The sequence below is a fragment of the Oncorhynchus mykiss genome, chromosome 10 (assembly GCF_057628025.1).
Source record: "Oncorhynchus mykiss isolate SJ-2025 chromosome 10, ASM5762802v1, whole genome shotgun sequence".
In the NCBI taxonomy this organism is placed as follows: domain Eukaryota; kingdom Metazoa; phylum Chordata; class Actinopteri; order Salmoniformes; family Salmonidae; genus Oncorhynchus; species Oncorhynchus mykiss.
Genome location: NC_143031.1, coordinates 46634742 through 46653007, shown reverse-complemented (window position 1 = coordinate 46653007; position 18266 = coordinate 46634742). Strand labels below are relative to the sequence as shown.

Sequence of the window (18266 nt, the reverse complement as noted above, 5' to 3'; positions counted from 1 at the left end):
GGGCAGTATGGTGTCACAAGAGGAAGAGGTTTCGCAAGAAAAAAGTATATCTGGCTAAACTTAGTTAAGGAGATGGGAAACTCAATTGGATTGGTATTCACGCCCAGTGTGTAGTTTGCTCATACATCGTCAATGGGACGAACAATGCATTCTGGGCTATAGGGAGAGATCTCCTTCAAGGAGAGAATGGGAGTCAATTGGGCGCTAGCTCCAAAAAAACAACATTAGCATGAATTTCGTGAAAAATAAGTACAACATTAAATATTTCCCCGAGATAGCTAACTTGTTTTCTGTAATATAATATAGATTTGGAATCGTGGCATTACGTACTTTTGAGGAAAAAAGGCAGATTTCTTGATTTAACCTAACTTTTAGAAGGGGGATGACTTTAGCAACCTCGTGACGTCGCAGTACAACGTGAACACGATTGGTCGACAGTCTGCTGGTTGGGGCGTTATACGGTCCTCTATTCATTGATCAAGGAGATTCCCATCTCCTTTCTCTAATATCTCTGGTTTAGCTAGCTAACTTTGTAAAGAGTGTATGACATCGTCAACGATTGGTTTCCATCCCATTTGAATAAAACTAGCTAGTTAATTTCTTACGGAAAAAACAGGACTCGTTTAAAAAAGTCTGTTCGTTTGGGAATATGCCGAAGAATAAAGGTACGCATCAAATATGTTGTCTTTGGTTGTTATTCCATTTCAGGGGGGGTTTATGCTAGCTAGCTAGCTAACTAGCTTCCCGGCCCATGCTTAGCAACGTAACCGGAGGAAGGTACGGTATGGCATTGAACAAGTATTGAAAGCGTGGAAACGTTAACCTTAGTTACAACCATCGTCGTTGTTTATTTAAGCGTAATTAGACTATTAAAATAAGGAATTCAAATGGCGATTATCCAGCTAAGTGAACTGCCTTGCTTGCTTTTGTCACATTCTGTTGCGCCGCAGAATGACTACCATCAACTAGTGGTAGGCCAACAATATCCCTGCCCAGCGGTTTCCATCATCTTGAGCCTCTGCCTTAATCGCGGTCACATTTAGTTAACTACCACATGTAAAATGGGTTAGTTAAAATCTTTGTAGCTAGATAACAGGCATGTGGTTGGTTTATTTATCTGTGTTTATTTGTCTTATGATGCCAATGAAAGGTGGAATTGGAATTACAGTTACCAGTGCCACATGTTTACTATCTATCATCTTCTCATTACAGGTAAGGGAGGAAAGAATCGGCGACGTGGTAAGAACGAGAATGAATCAGAAAAGAGAGAGCTGGTATTTAAAGAGGATGGCCAAGGTGAGTGCATGGACCCTCTTCAACCTTATTTAACCTGTACATTTAGCAAGCAGGTTTTGACATTGCTGTCAATCTGGCCTGCTCCGTGAGGGGGCAAAGGGGGCTTAACCCACTCAATTGAAACGTGTGCCCCCACAGTTTTAGTTTTATGTCCCTATATAAAAAAATACCAAAGTTAAAATGAGTGAGTGACAGGTTGTCACGAAATCTGTATCAGCACCATGGACAGAAAAAAAGTGGGGGGAAATGCTGCTCGTCTGTGGTAGGCTATGTGAATAACGAGATGCGCCTCCACCTATAATATAATTCATAAGGACGGGGTCAAGTTTACAGTTAAAGCTGCTTCCCTCAACTCTGCCCCACCAATACAGAGTTAGCTCTAACTAGCTAATCTGCCACTGCCACGATGGATATCAGAAATGAAACCACTAAGGTCGTTGTCAAGCCAGGCAGAAATTATGCTGTCAAACTCGCACTAGTTTACCCCCCCACAAAAAAAATTTAAGACTTTTTTAATATGCCATGTAGGCTATACTGGTTGTAAAGTGAATTACTGTGCATACTTTTACGAATTTAGCCATAAATATAGCAGAGCGAAAGCTGGGATCCTCTTTTAAATGGTGGCCTGTCAGATCTCATAAACATTGATGAAAGTTACAAATGTTAAACATACAATTAAAGAAACTTCTCCTTAATGCAACCTCTGTGTCAGATTTTAAAGTTTTACGGTAAAAGCACACGATGCAACCTTTATCCATCCTGCTCTGCCTTTTCTAAAGTCTTCGAAAGCCAAGTGAACAAACAGATCACCGGCCATCTCGAATCCCACCGTACCTTCTCCACTATGCAATCCGGTTTCCGAGATGGTCACGGGTGCACCTCAGCCATGCTCAAAGTCCTAAACGAGATCATAACCACCATTGATTTTTTTTTAAACAGTACTGTGTAGCTGTCTTCATCGATCTGGCCAAGGCTTTCGACTCTGTCAATCACCGTATTCTTAACGGCAGACTCAACAGCCTTGGTTTCTGTAATGACTGCCTCGCCTGGTTCACCAACAGCTTCTCAGATAGAGTTCAGTGTGTCAAATCGGAGGGCCTGTTGTCCGGACCTCTGGCAGTCTCTATGGGGGGGCCACAGGGTTCAATTCTCGGGTCGACTCTTTTTTTCTCTGTATATATCAATGATGTCGCTCTTGCTGCGGGTGATTCTTTGATCCACTTCTACGCAGACACTATTCTGTATACATCTGGCCCTTCTGTGTTAACAAACCTTCAATACTATACAACACTCCTTCCGTGGCCTCCGTGGCCCGCTCTTAAATGCTAGTAAAACTAAATGCATGCTCTTCAACCGATAGGTGCCCGCACCCGCCCGCCTAGCATCTCTACTCTGGATGGTTCTCACTTAGAATATGTGGACAACTATAAATACCTAGATGTCTGGCTAGACTGTGAACTATCCTTCCAGACTCATTAAGGATCTCCAATCCAAAATTAAATCTAGAATCGGCTTCCTATTTCACAACAAAACCTTCACTCATGCTGCTAAATATACCCTCGTAGAACTGACTATCCTACCGACCCTTGACTTCAGCGACGTCATTTACAAAATGGCCTCCAACACTCTACTCAGCAAACTGGATGCAGTCTATCACAGTGGATGCAGTCTACCCACCATTGCGACCTGTCTGCTCTCTTTGGCTGGTCCTTGCTACATATTCACCGCCAAACCCACTGACTCCAGGTCATCTAGAAGTCTTTGCTCGGTAAAGCTCTGCCTTCTCAGCTCACTGGTCACCATAGCAACACCCACCCGTAGCCCGTGCTCCAGCAGGTATATTTCACTGGTCATCCCCAAAGCCAACACCTCCTTTGGCCGCCTTTCCTTCCAGTTCTCTGCTGACAATGACTGGAACGAATTGCAAAAATCACTGAAGTTGGAGACTTATATCTCCAACAAGCATCGGCTGTCCGAGCAGCTTAACGATCGCTGCAGCTGTACACAGCCCATCTGTAAATAGCCCATCCAACCTACCTACCTCATCCCCATATTTGTTTTTCTGCTCTTTTGCACACCAGTATTTCTACTTGCACAACCTCATCTGCACATCTATCACTCCAGTGTTAATTGATACATTTTAATTACTTCACCACTATGGCCTATTTATTGCCTTACCTCTTTACTTAATTTGCACACACTGTATACAGATGTTCTATTGTGTTATTGACTGTGTTTGTTTATCCCATGTGTTGTTTTTATCACACTGCTTTGCTTTATCTTAACCAGGTCGCAGTTGTAAATGAGAACTTGTTCTCAACTGGCCTACCTGGTTTAATAAGGTGAAATAAATAAAGGCTACTAATGACCATCAGCGGCATCAGAGTGCAGTTTTGGAGTAGCCTAGTTACAGTGACTCAACGGTCATGTGGAATTTGACTTCGGTCATGACTGGTGACTGGCGGTAATACGGTCACCGTAACCAGGGAGTAGGGCGGTTAACAGTTCAGCTTTTACATTTGAGCCACCTTGTGACCCCCTCTATATGAATTGACTAACTGGCTGAACTTCTGTTCTAATCTAGAATATGCACAGGTGATTAAGATGTTGGGTAATGGACGACTGGAAGCTATGTGTTTTGATGGAGTCAAGCGACTATGCCACATCCGAGGAAAGCTACGTAAAAAGGTAATGGTGTACACAGTAGCCTATTTAGTAGTGCCATTAGTCACAATATCCACCACGTGTTTTGGCAAATAGCTGTAGACTGAAGCTAATTGAGATCTTACGTGTTCTGTATAAATGCAATCCAATGCCATTATCCTTTACACTCCATTTCCACAATGCTTTGGGTTTGACATGAGGGTTGACAGACTCTTCTACCTGATTAGTTTGTCTTTATGCTGGAAATATTACAGTTTCCATACTCCAAGCTGTCCTTGCTGACATCTTGTTCTTCGCTCCTGGGCAGGTTTGGATTAATACTTCAGACATCATCCTTGTGGGACTTCGAGATTACCAGGTAATATTAATAAAAAATGTGCAGTGTATTTTTTTAATGATAATACAACCCAAGGCACTAGGAGGCCCAAAGTTCGAAGAATATGTCCTAATGGTTACATTCTTCCCTGAAGGACCAAAAAGCCGATGTTATCCTGAAGTACAATGCAGACGAGGCCAGGAGTTTGAAGGCCTATGGGGAGCTTCCTGAACATGGTAAGTATCTTGGGCCACTAAAAAAGAGAGGGAATCAGGGAGGTTAATAGCATCTAACCTAAGACTAAAATGAAATAAAGCCAGGAATGGAGAATTGTCTTGCTTCAAATTATAGGCACATGTTCACTCTTTTTTTTTTTTTTTTAAGTAGGCTAGTTTATTAATTGTGACTATCTTCTAACACCCTAGCTAAAATCAATGAGACTGACACATTTGGACCTGGCGACGATGAGGATATTCAGTTTGATGACATTGGAGATGACGACGAGGACATTGATGATGTAAGTAGAGGATTCCTCTTGCTAGTTTACAAGGGAAGCCATCCATATGTAATAATTGGTGTGATGCAGTCAATCAACTGAAATCACATACAATTGAGTGAAATGCTTTTTGCTCTGTCCATTGTGCTTGAATTCTTTGTCTGCTTTTGGGTCAGGTAACTTGGTAACATATGTCTCTCCCCTTCCACTCAGATCTGAATCAGAACTATTGTGTGCCAAGTCGTTTATGCAGAGGAAAGTGGACAGTTCTATACTGGCAGAGGCAGTGCAACCTTGCCAACAACTCCCTGCTTCCTCAAGTCAGTTGAGGCAGCTCATTTCCCTTCTTTTGAGACTGCTTTAAGCCTGGAATCTGTCAATGAGAACATCAGCACACCTACTTTAGTTCACACACTTCATATTTTTGTTAGTTGTAATGTAATTTTATTCCATCATGTGGAATATACCCTCAAACTACAGAACAACAGAGTTTACAATAAAAACTTGAATCATTTTATGTTTGGTCTGGAGATTTGTCAAAAACAAAGGATCCCTCCCCCTTTTTTTATTTTATTTTTACCAATGTTTGTTTTCTTGATTTTGATTATCAATAAAATAAGTATCTCATTTGTGATAATTTCTATGCTTTTTTTTTCAATCAAAGAACATTGGGTCTGGCGCCAAGTCTCTCACTTTGCAAAAATGGTGAAAGCAGGTATAACTCATGTTCCTGACATGTTGGTAAACCTTTTAGCCTAGTCAGGATTTGCGCAACGCTGGATAAATATTGGGCTGCTTTGACATTTCGGCCGACAGTGCAGGCAACTGCCAGATCTACAAAGAACCTTGCATCATAAATAACTACATGATTATTTGTGGATCAGTCAATTTACCCGTGATACATTACGGTTTAGATCCTGTTGAACACTGCCATTCTCAAAGCTTTTGTTTTTTTTGCGGAAGCCCAGAACTTGGCTGGCTTTGCTATGAAGTCAGACTGACAGTAGGAATACCCAGTGTCGCTCGGATACTGTCACCACGTTATCCACGCTTACATTTAATTTCTGGGCAGAGGGGTTGAAAGGCGCGTTTACTATAAAGCTTGATGCTGTATTCTGTTCTTCCCTTCTAGTTGAGTCTTAATTGTGTTAAGGATTGGACCCTTTTTTTCAATATTAGCCTAAAATGACATACTCAAATCTAACTGCCTGTAGCTCAGGACCTGAAGCAAGGATATGCATATTCTTAATACAATTTGAAAGGAAACACTTTGTAAATTTGAAATTAATGTAGGAGAATATAACGCATTAGATCTGGTGAAAGTACAAATACAAAAACTTTTTCTTCCCCCATCTTTGAAATGCAAGAGAAAGGTCTGTGTATTATTCCAGGTTAGGTGCGATTTAGATTTTGGCCGCTAGGTGGCAGCAGGGTATGTGCAAAGTTTTAGACTGATCCATTGCGTTTCTGTTCAAAATGTATCTAGTCTGCCCAAATGTACCTAATTGATTTTTTTATTTAACCTTTAACTAGGCATGTCAGTTAAGAACAAATTCTTATTTTCAATGACGACCTAGGAACAGTGGGTTAACTGCCTTGTTCAGGAGCAGAACGACAGATTTGTTTTACCTTGTCAGCTCGGGGATTGGAACTTGCAACCTTTCGGTTACTAGTCCAACGCTCTAACCACTAGGTTACCTGCCACCCAATTGATACATTTAAGTTCATAACTGTGCACTCCTAACAATAGCATGGTATTATTTCACTGTAATAGCTACTGTAAATTGGACAGTGCAGTTAGATTGTCCCAATGGAACACACAATGGTACACGTCGATCCAGAGCATACCAAACATACTCAACGGGTGACATGTCTGGTGAGCATGCAGGCCATGGAAAAACTGGGACATTTTCAGCTTTCAGGAATTGTGTACAGATCCTTGCAACACTGGGCCTTGGATTGTCATGCTGAAACATGTGATGGTGGCGGATAAATGGCACAACAATGGGCTTCAGGTCTCGTCATGGTATCTCTGCATTCAAATTGCCATAGATAAAATGCAATAGTGTTCGTTGTCCGAAACTTATGCCTGCCCATACCATAACCCCACCGCTACCATGGGGCACTGTGTTCACAACGTTGACATCAGCAAACTGCTCACCCACATATGTACGTGCCATGCATGTACATGGTCTGCGGTTGTAAGACGTACTGCCAAATTCTCTAAAACAACGGTGGCGGCAGCTTATGGTAGAGAAATTAACATTAAATTCTCTGGCAACAACTCTTGTGGACATTCCTGCAGTCAGCTTGCCAACTGTACGCTCCCTCAAAACTTGAGACATCTGTGGCATTGTGTTGTGTGACAACTGCACATTTTAGAGTGGCCTTTTATTGTCCCCAGCACAAGGTGCACCTGTAGTATAATCATTACGTTTAATCAGTTTCTTGATATGCCACACCTGTCAGGTGGATGGATTATCTTGGCAAAGGAGAAATTTTCATTAACAGGATTGTAAACAAATTTGCACACAACATTCTAGAGAAATAAGCTTTTTGTGCATATGGAACATTTCTGGGATATTTTATTTCAGCTCATGAAACATGGGACCAACACTTGACATGTTTATTTTTGTTCAGTATAGTTATTTAATGGCAACGTTTAAAGCTATTGAACGCAATTCAATACTTAGTTTTGACTTCATGCATTTAATTAGGCTACAGTTGGTTCTTCCATCAATTATGCAGTTTTCGGTTTGGCTATTTGTGTCAAGTGGATGTGGCAGCTGTAGCTTGTATGGCGCCCTGGGCGACTCCCCCCTCCCCCAGCGCCCGCAAGATGCTGCCCATGTCGCCCGTACCTAAATCCGCTACTGATTTGTATTAGTCTATAAATAAATATATTTGCCAAAATTCGTCATCTCTCCCATGTCTTATTCGACTAGTATTTTTGAAAGTGTAAGGATAATAATTCAGCCATAGTTGTTCTGAAATGTTTATTGCTTGCCAACATTTTATTCCCTCTGTTTAATATAACACACATACATTCTTTATTAATTTCGTTTGCCTATCCTGACGAAGTTTGTTCTATAGAAAGTACTTGAATCTGATGTTTGCTACAAAATTAAGGAAATTAGAAAGGGGGGGGATTCTGGCAGGGAAGAGATTTTCGGCACACCGGCGGGCGAAGCGCTGCTGCGCTGTCGAATATATTCATCATTTCCATCCAGTACGCCCTGAACTGGAGCGCATCATTTTCTCTCCGCCTGCCAACAGTTAACCAAGGATACCAGCTACGATCACACGTTACCATCAAATAGCAAACTTAATAGTAGCCTATGGTCTCATTCAGTAACCTCATTCATCCGAATACCCTCCTGCTCTCCTGACCGCCTGTGCACCGTTAGCATTCCGGGCGAGCATACATATTGATTGCTGAGGCAGTGGAAAACGGATAGGCCTACATCCCCTGATATAGTAGCCTATGTTCTCCTCCTGCGCCTGACGGTAGAGGCTGGTGATGCTTTTTCCCTAGACTTGATTTGGAGCCTTTCGCTGCGGGGTGTTTACGACATTTCATACATACGTTTGGTGGCATCCGCCGGTGACTACGAAGATGGCGGAGACGGCAGTCAATGCAGCATCCAGTGGTGCCTTGACAGGTAAACTGGGTAAAAGACGAACGGTCTATTGTTAACAATATCCAATGTTTCTCTTCATATTTTTTTTTTTGCTATGACATTTCTGTTACCTCAAATTGTGCATTTCACCTCATCCTCTAGCATAGGCTATAATCAAGCCTAGCCGAGGCCATTTGTATTGTTTGCTTTTATGGCCAGCTGTCTAAATAAAAGCTGAATAGCCTAGTTGTTAAATCATCAAGATGCAGAAGGACAACACGCACCTTTTTAATTGCCAAATTGATTGGCTCTGTCACAGGCTACATTACGCGTATTTATATGTTTTGATCTATTTTTAACCCGCATAACCTAGATGTCGGTGTCCAAGGATGTTTTTCTGTCGCTGGTACCAAAGTTATTATAGTAAACTAAAATGGAAACGAAAAAACGAAAACCAATCATGAAAAAACGATTTAGTAAACTGAAATAAAATAATTAATAAACCCGTTTGAAAAATCTTTAACTCCAAAACGAACTAAAATAAAAACCATAATGAAAATGTTTTGGTTTTATTTTATTTTTATTTTTTTTTATTTTGGGGGATGGGGCAGTTCAAGCTACAGAATCTGGTGGGTAAATGCGGCCAGGAGATGGCGATGTTTCAAACAGATCTGACATGTGCGTCACTATCACTAAACTGTAACAACTGTAATTCATATTGTAATTTGGAGTATTATCAACAGTAAAATACTGTGAAAAGTTTTATCGCAGCATACTGTAAATGATGGTACATTTTGGGAAGTAATGGTGAACGGGGAAGTAATTGCTGTATTTTGAATATCTGATTCTTGAAGTCCCGAAAACCTTAAACTTTTTAAACCATACCAATTTAACTGGTATGTGGTAGGGTGGCGCACAATTGGCCCAGCGTCATTGGGGTTTGGCCGGAGTAGGCCGTTATTGTAAATAAGAATTTGTTCTTACCTGACTTGCCTAGTTAAATGAAGATAAAATAAAGTGGTGCCCCATTATTTTGCCCTTCCGGTGCTGCCAGTTTGGAAGCCTTTGTTAAGACCTCTGGAAGTGTACGTGATATAAAACACAATATTCATTGATATTCTGTAACATGTAAACACATTACCTATAGTAGCCAACCTGCTTGCACCAATCCCATGTCATTGCAGTAATATACTGTGAAATACAAATCCCATCTCCCCTCAATGAATTTCATTCATCCATTCGTTTACGCATTCATTACGATTACAGTAAAAACATGTTTTTTTACAGTAAATCGTCTAGGTAAATCGTTTAGTAGTACATGTAAGTAGAATCTTATTTGATTTGATTCATCTTACATGTGCTATTAAAGTTAAAAAGCAGTAGATCGATGTTAACATGGGTGAGAGAGTTTCCACCCAATTTTTTGGGGCACCAGTCTCGACGCTATTCCCTTTAAATCCAAGTCACATTGAGATTTACTTTATCATTTAAACCTGACCTATGACCTGACCCATCACCTTAATCGCTGACCTATTACTGCTCCACAGTTGCAAGAAGTGACATCCCAAAAAAACGAAAACTATATTTAAAAAAATAGCAAATCAGGTCTGAAAACGTGCTTCTACACCTGCATTGCTTGCTGTTTGGGGTTTTAGGCTGGTTTTCTGTACAGCACTTTGAGATATCAGCTGATGTACGAAGGGCTATATAAATACATTTGATTTGATATGATTTGATTTGAAACTAAACTGAATTTAAAATAAAAAATGAAAAAAACGAATAGAAATAAGAACACAACTGTAATAAACTTGGTTGGTACCAATGTGAGCAAAAAAGTGTGATTTGTACTCAAAAAGCCCAGAATGTAGCCTTGAATTTAGGGATGATCAAAAGCATATAGCTGCATCTGGGTTTTGAGGCCTTATTGTTATGGAGTGGACACATATTTAAAGAGGGGCATTAAACATGGATTCTCACCAGCACACAACGTCACAGGCCTTTCATCAATGGTTAAAGACATGTGACAGGTGTTAGTAGCCTACCTGTACGGCCGGTCCTGGCCGTATAAGTCTATAGCCTACTCTAAAAACAGGATATGGAGAGTCCCAATCAAAAGTGCTTTTTAATTAATAGGCTTACTCTGGGTCTGGGAAAGGACCCCTCACTTCCTAGGTTAGTTCCTAGTTTCCTAGTACAATGTTGTGATTTGATGGGTTGCTCCTTGACTAGGAGCTATATTAGATTTTGGTGAGTGATGCAGAAGTAACAGGCCAGATTATGGCTGCTGTGTTTAATCTAGTCCAGAATAAATCAATGGCCTGGCTGCCATCTATCCTAGACTTACAGTGGGGCAAAAAAGTATTTAGTCAGCCACCAATTGTGCAAGTTCTCCCACTTAAAAAGATGAGATAGGCCTGTAATTTTCATCATAGGTGCACTTCAACTATGGCAGACAAAATGAGATAAAAAAATTCCAGAAAATCACATTGTAGGATTTTTAATGAATTTATTTGCATATTACGGTGGAAAATAAGTATTTGGTCACCTACAAACAAGCAAGATTTCTGGCTCTCACAGACCTGTAACTTCTTCTTTAAGAGGCTCCTCTGTCCTCCACTCGTTACCTGTATTAATGGCACCTGTTTGAACTTGTTATCAGTATAAAAGACACCTGTCCACAACCTCAAACAGTCACACTCCAAACTCCACTATGGCCGAGACCAAAGAGCTGTCAAAGGACATTAGAAACAAAATTGTAGACCTGCACCAGGCTGGGAAGACTGAATCTGCAATAGGTAAGCAGCTTGGTTTGAAGAAATCAACTGTGGGAGCAATTATTAGGAAATGGAAGACATACAAGACCACTGATAATCTCCCTCCAATCTGGGGCTCCACGCAAGATCTCACCCCGTGGGGTCAAAAGGATCACAAGAACGGTGAGAAAAAATCCCAGAACCACACGGGGGGACCTAGTGAATGACCTGCAGAGAGCTGGGACCAAAGTAACAAAGCCTACCATCAGTAACACACTACGCCGCCAGGGACTCAAATCCTGCAGTGCCAGACGTGTCCCCCTGCTTAAGCCAGTACATGTCCAGGCCCGTCTGAAGTTTGCTAGAGAGCATTCGGACGATCCAGAAGAAGATTGGGAGAATGTCATGTGGTCAGATGAAACCAAAATAGAACTTTTTGGTAAAAACTCAACTCGTCGTGTTTGGAGGATAAAGAATGCTGAGTTGCATCCAAAGAACACCATACCTACTGTGAAGCATGGGGGTGGAAACATCATGCTTTGGGGCTGTTTTTCTGCAAAGGGACCAGGACGACTGATCCATGTAAAGGAAAGAATGAATGGGGCCATGTATCGTGAGATTTTGAGTGAAAACCTAGTTCCATCAGCAAGGGCATTGAAGATGAAACGTGGCTGGGTCTTTCAGCATGACAATGATCCCAAACACACCGCCCGGGCAACGAAGGAGTGGCTTCGTAAGAAGCATTTCAAATTCCTGGAGTGGCCTAGCCAGTCTCCAGATCTCAACCCCATAGAAAATCTTTGGAGCGAGTTGAAAGTCTGTGTTGCCCAGCAACAGCCCCAAAACATCCCTGCTCTAGAGGAGATCTGCATGGAGGAATGGGCCAAAATACCAGCAACAGTGTGTGAAAACCTTGTGAAGACTTACAGAAAACGTTTGACCTCTGTCATTGCCAACAAAGGGTATATAACAAAGTATTGAGAAACTTTTGTTATTGACCAAATACTTATTTTCCACCATAATTTGCAAATAAATTCATTAAAAATCCTACAATGTGATTTTCTGGATTTTTTTTCTCATTTTGTCTGTCATTGTTGAAGTGTACATATGATGAAAATTACAGGCCTCTCATCTTTTTAAGTGGGAGAACTTGCACAATTGGTGGCTGACTAAATACTTTTTTGCCCCACTGTATTTACCTGTCTTCTAATTTTTTCTTCTTCATGTGTTTGCCTCTTTCTCCCGCCAAAGGATTGACTCAACCATCAGTTGCAGAGAAGAGATCCCAAAGCAACGGCCATGGCTCCCCAGCCCGTGTGGCACTCTATCCAGGGAGCCTAGCTGCGAAACACAGTAAGATGCCGATGGCTCACCCACACTCTTAACATTTTAAAATTATTTTCTTTGGCGCTTATCTGAATTGGAAAGGTACTTCACAGAATGACTTTCCATAATTACAACAATCACAATTTACCATGGCAGAATTGGGTAGATTTGAATTCTTTGGTACTTGCATGTCAAGGGGAGTCATTGTTGAGTCATTTTAAGGATTACTATAAGACACTTTTTTTTTCCAAGAAGATATTTTTCAAGATTCCTACAGTGACCACAATAAAAGCACAATTAGATGTTTATAATATGAGCTGGCCTAAAATCATATTTTAGAGTGCAATTTCTGGCAAAGGCAAGATCCTTTTCACTGAACAAAGAGCATGGCACTGTCTCCCTCTGCAGTCTCAAAGTAGTACTGCAGTTCAGTGCTATGTACAGCACTGCCTTCCTCTGCTGATAAAATGTGGGGACTGTTGTCTCTCCTATATCAGATGAGGTGCTGAGCCCACCCTCGGTCACAGAGAAGAGGCCCCAGCTCAATGGGCTCCCCTCCACTTTACTTCTGCCAGGCAACAACACTAACAATCATGCAGGTAAACAGTGTAAGTCCCACCCCCACTGTGGTTGTTAGCTCCCCTGCACATCTCTCCCTCACTTGGTCCTATCTATAAACATATCTCCCCTTCTCTGGGTCCTGGGCTCACTGGGTCCTGGGCTCTCTATAAACACATCTCTCCCTCACTGGGTCTTCTCTATAAACACATCTCTCCCTCACTGGGTCTTCTCTATAAACACATCACTCCCTAACTGGGTCTTCTCTATAAACACATCTCTCCCTCACTGGGTCCTCTCTATAAACACATCTCTCCCTCACTATCTCTTTGGAATGTCTCTCCTTGCTCTGTTTCTGTCTAGCTTGTCTGTTTCTCTGTGTTGATCTTTATATCCCATTCTCTCAGACGTGGAAGGGTATCTGAGGACAGATGACCGGATGCGTTTAGCCAAAGAGAGACGTGAGGAGAGAGATAAAGGTCTAGGTAAGTGATGTTCCTGACATTTTCTTTCAAGTATTGAGACTGATGGAAATCACTTCTTATTGAAACCAGTATTTGTATTGTAGCAGGTTAGCAAAAAATGCTCTAATTTTGCCCTATAGAACCGGCAGCCAGTAAATGTTTAGTTTAAGGAAGCAAAGCTCTGGAATTGTTGTGGGTTGTTATAGTGGTGTTTTGGAGGGTCGTGATCTAAATGTGTTGGTTGGTGTTTCCAGCTGTGCGAGAGCAGGCAATCAAGGAGAAAGAGCGGCGGGCTCAGCTGCAGTATGAGCGTACGGTGGAGGAGCGCTGGAGGAAGCTGGAGGAGCAGAGACAGAGAGAGGAGGTCCGCAGAGCTGCTGTGGAGGAAAAGAGGAGGCAGAGGCTGGAGGAGGAGAAGGTCAGACTCATCACTTAGCCACTACATTAGGGATCATCAACTATAGTCAGACGCGGAACAATTATTCTAATATATATATATATATATATATTATTATTATATATTTTTTCCCTCTATAAAATTTGGGCGGCAAATAAGATCACCCGTGGGCCAAATTCGGCCCGCATGCCGCCAGTTGGTGAACCCTGCACTACATCTATATTCAGATTCCTTCGTCTCCAGTGCATGATGTAGTCACCCTCTGTCCTCACACTCAGACAGCTTTTTCACCTCCAGTTCAGTTTCAGTAAAAAGTTTGTATGTCTATTGTACCGTTTGGATGTACTGTTTTTGATTGTATGTGTGGGCAAGTACAGCAACAGCCTATTCTAAAAGATAAGCAGGGACATATGCTCTTTCATTTACTAAAATCCTGTGGTTCATTAATTACACTATGCTCTGTACTTAACGTTGCCTCCCAATCAGATATTAGATAGGATTTGCAACCCCACCCTCTCCTTCTAGATTAGTCCTTCCCACCCTGCACACCAGTGGTTTCTGGGAATGCTGGTGTTGGTCTATATGTAAATCTTAGGAACCTCATCAGACTCTTAAATGAATATCTATGTCATTCCATTTTCTTAATCGGATCCTAATCCTGTTTTGTCATTGCCCTCAATTCCTCGATGGGTCCCAAGCTATCTGCTGAGCACAAAGTTATCCACAGATATGTCTTTTTAAACCATGTCACACACTGCCACTTTCTAAGGCCATTTATTGTTAGGATTTGTAGCCTACATTGATCTCACCGTTTAACCTTTCAAGAAAGACTTAATTTGGTCTAATAAGGTTACGTGCAATAACTTGATTTATCATTTTTGTCTGCTCTCGTAAATGTATGCTCAATGAGGATTTTTGTGACATGTTTTGGATGACACAGCATTTCCCTTGGCCATCCATCTCACACAGATTGATGATCTATGCGTGTGTGCGTTCCCATTAAATTGATTATATCCTCTGGGTGATGTCATTTTAGACCAATAGAAATTCCGGAGGAGCCTATGGGGTGTGGCTAATGTCATAATTTATTTTCTGTGGTACTCATTTAAGAATTTTTAACTTTTTCACCTGTGCTTGGTCATTCTGTATTATAATAATAATAATAATAATATAATAATAATAATAATTTTGTTATTGTGCTGGCTCCATCTGTGTGTAGTTCCATTTGCCGATAGATGTCCACATCTTTTATGAGTTTCGATAGGAAGAAATAAAAAGGAAGAGCAGGGATATAGATAGGAGGAAAAGATGGAGCACATTTAAATGGAGAGATGTTGGCAATGGTTGATCACCCACCAGATGGCTTTGTCTCCTGCTCTGTTGGGCTGTGTACCATGGCAAAACTGTGGGTGGGGAAGGGTTAACTAGCTTGGAAGGAAGATATTTTACTCGGGGAAGTCTGAGTAGAACAGGCATCCAGAAAAATAAAAAGGGGGGGGGGGTATCAGATAAAGGAAAGGGGAGCTATTCTCCAACCTGTCAATACTGTTGCTGCTGCGAAACTGAATGTGTCAGAGTGTCTCTTTGTGTCTGCTTGGGTGTATGATCGGAGGGGTGGAGTCCCAAGCAGCTGTGGTCTGTATCTGCCTGCTTTGTTAAGACTGTACCGTGCTGTGTCAGAGGAGAGGTTGTGGTCATGGAGCGACTAGCCTGGTCCTTGTGTGGCCAGGGGAGCAGCTCAGTGACAGAGTCCCTTGTATTCCCGGTCCTGGAACGGCACAACCAGGAGCGGCTGGAGGCTCTGATGAAACGCTCCCTGGAACGCAGCCTGCAGCTGGAGCAGAGGCCCAAACGCTGGACATGGGGCGGACCTGGAGGAGCACAGGGTGAGTCCACAACGGGGAGCTGGAGATGAGGGTGCAATGAGATGTGAATGATGAAGCTGTGACTGGAAGGAGGAATGGTGCGGGGCATGGAGGGAGGGAGGGACTTTTGAAAGGGACAGCAATGCATGTTCTAGGCTAATTCAATTTGGCATGTCCCTTCTGGCTTCTAAAGTGATAGGATACACATTTGGTGTTGCTCTCTGTCAGATACAAATCACACAAGTAGTCCATCAGATATACTAACACATGATAGGTATTTTTGGGGGAAGCTGCTGCTAGCTGATGGCTCCTCTGCCCTTCGAATCGAGACTCAAGGTCAGACAGTGATGTCTCTGTCAGCCTGTCCCAGACCTGTCGTAAACCATGGAACTAGTCATCAGTCCAGTCAACCCCGAGGGGAGCAAAACAGACAGTTTTAAAATTGACAACATACTGGTTACTGCTTCAGGGCATTATTGATGGCTTCTATCCTGGGGCACTCCTCAGGGTTGTTGCATTTTCAGGATTATGATGGAGGTGGGGGGGTGGAGGACTGAGATACAAAAACATGTTCAAAACCTAGAACGCTGATTTTCATGCAGTTTTCTGAATATGTTTATGACTTATGTACTGTATGTGTGATTTGGATTGGGTCATAGAGGGATATATGGAAGACAAAGGTGTGTATGTGAGAGAGAGAGAGAGAGAGAGAGCCTTTCTCCCTGGCCTGCTCATTGCCTCCAGCCTTGCTGCATGGGTTTACCTCCCCAGTTGTCTACAGGAGCGCCCTGCTGGGTGCAGAGGTGTATCAGGGGGTCATCAGGTAAAGACACAAGTGGCTGCTCTGATCATAACGCTATGCTCTCTCTGCTCTGCTCCGCCTGCTGCCTATAGGTGACTGTGAGAATGCCCCTCTCCTTGCCTCCACCTTTCCCCATGAACTCGCCGCCCCCCTTCCTGCTGCCAGCGAATCCGGTAATGTTATGAACCCCTCCCGTTCGGTCCACCAATCCCCTGCCCCCTCCTTCTCTCCACCCCACAATGACCACTGCTCTCATGGCAGTTTTGCTTGAGGGGAAATGTCATGCCAACTCAAAGATTTTATGTATATTTCCCAGAATGCATGTGCAACAACTGAATCAGAAAGCATGAGGATATGTGTGAAAAGTCAATGTGTACCTTGTACAAGTACTATTGTACAAAGTGCACATTGACATTGTGTAATTGCTGCTTTTTATACATTTTTGACGTGTGTGCGTATGCTCAGCTTGGGTATCTTGATGTCTTAGTTGTATTTTGGTACTTCCAAGTCGATCCCGGGTCGAAAAAGAGCAAGCATTGGGATGAAAATAGAGGTGTAGGGTTTTGGGATACAGAGCGAAGAAGATATCCATTAGGAAATGACAGGCACTAGGGAATGTACACTACACAAAGAGCCAAGGAACAGGGGACATGTACACCACTTCACTTCCTCCTTTTCATTGTTTGAAACCTCCTCTCCCTCCTTGTTGAAGGCATATGTCACTCAGTCAAAACACTCTGGTTGAGGTTGGACATTCTCAGTGCTTTTATGCATCTTACCAATCTCTATCTCACCCATACAAATACTTAGTGTTATTTTTTTGTTTCAGAGAGCCCATCCCATCCCCATGAGTGAAAACAACCCAATAATAATGAAGTGATGAGCAGTATTTGCATTCAACATGCACAGGAACAGGTAGCCCTCCAATTTGATAAAGTACTACTACTCCTTCTACTAGTATCACCACTAGTACTACTACTACTCCTCCTTCTCGTTAGTATCACCACTAGTACTACTACTCCTCCTCCTTGTAGTATCACCACAAGTACTACTACTACTCCTCGTAGTATCACCACTAGTACTACTACTACTCGTAGTATCACCACTAGTACTACTACTACTCCTCCTCCTCGTAGTATGACCACAAATACTACTGCTACTACTCCTCGTAGTATCACCACTAGTACTACTACTCCTCCTCGTTAGTATCACCCCTAGTACTACTACTACTCGTTAGTATCACCACTAGTACTACTACTCCTCCTCGTTAGTATCACCCCTAGTACTACTACTACTCATTAGTATCACCACAAGTACTACTACTACTCCTCAGTATCACCACAAGTACTACTACTACTACTCCTCGTAGTATCACCACTAGTACTACTACTACTCGTAGTATCACCCCTAGTACTACTACTACTCCTCCTCCTCGTAGTATGACCACAAATACTACTGCTACTACTACTCCTCGTAGTATCACCACTAGTACTACTACTCCTCCTCGTTAGTATCACCCCTAGTACTACTACTACTCGTTAGTATCACCGCTAGTACTACTACTACTCGTTAGTATCACCGCTAGTACTACTACTACTCGTTAGTATCACCGCTAGTACTACTACTACTCCTCGTAGTATCACCACCAATACTACTACTACTACTCCTCGTTAGTGTCACCACTAGTACTATTACTCCTCCTCATAGTA

At 42.2% G+C, this 18266-nt stretch overlaps 2 protein-coding genes across 7 annotated transcripts in view; both read left to right on the top strand.

Annotated features, from left to right (window-relative positions):
• The first annotated feature begins 74 nt into the window (after positions 1-74).
• Positions 75-5409, top strand: LOC110534082 (eukaryotic translation initiation factor 1A, X-chromosomal). The gene is made up of 7 exons (XM_021618740.3): positions 75-665; positions 1213-1296; positions 3881-3984; positions 4268-4318; positions 4431-4512; positions 4702-4793; positions 4986-5409. Exons 1-7 carry the CDS (start codon positions 650-652, stop codon positions 4989-4991), a joined length of 435 nt encoding a protein of 144 aa, XP_021474415.1. The 5' UTR covers positions 75-649; the 3' UTR covers positions 4992-5409.
• A 2503-nt stretch (positions 5410-7912) lies between these two features.
• The window catches only part of LOC110534080 (MAP7 domain-containing protein 2), a 30641-nt gene continuing 20287 nt past the window's right edge, over positions 7913-18266 (top strand). The window contains exons 1-7 of one of the 6 annotated variants that reach the window (XM_021618734.3): positions 7913-8434; positions 12397-12498; positions 12969-13079; positions 13437-13514; positions 13748-13911; positions 15677-15776; positions 16650-16730. In XM_021618734.3, coding sequence (XP_021474409.3) covers positions 8389-8434; positions 12397-12498; positions 12969-13079; positions 13437-13514; positions 13748-13911; positions 15677-15776; positions 16650-16730 — 682 coding nt within the window. In that variant the 5' untranslated portion in view covers positions 7913-8388. The remainder of the gene's footprint in view (positions 8435-12396; positions 12499-12968; positions 13080-13436; positions 13515-13747; positions 13912-15676; positions 15777-16649; positions 16731-18266) is intronic. The other 5 variants (XM_090186857.1, XM_090186860.1, XM_090186859.1 and 2 more) reach the window with 5 other exon arrangements.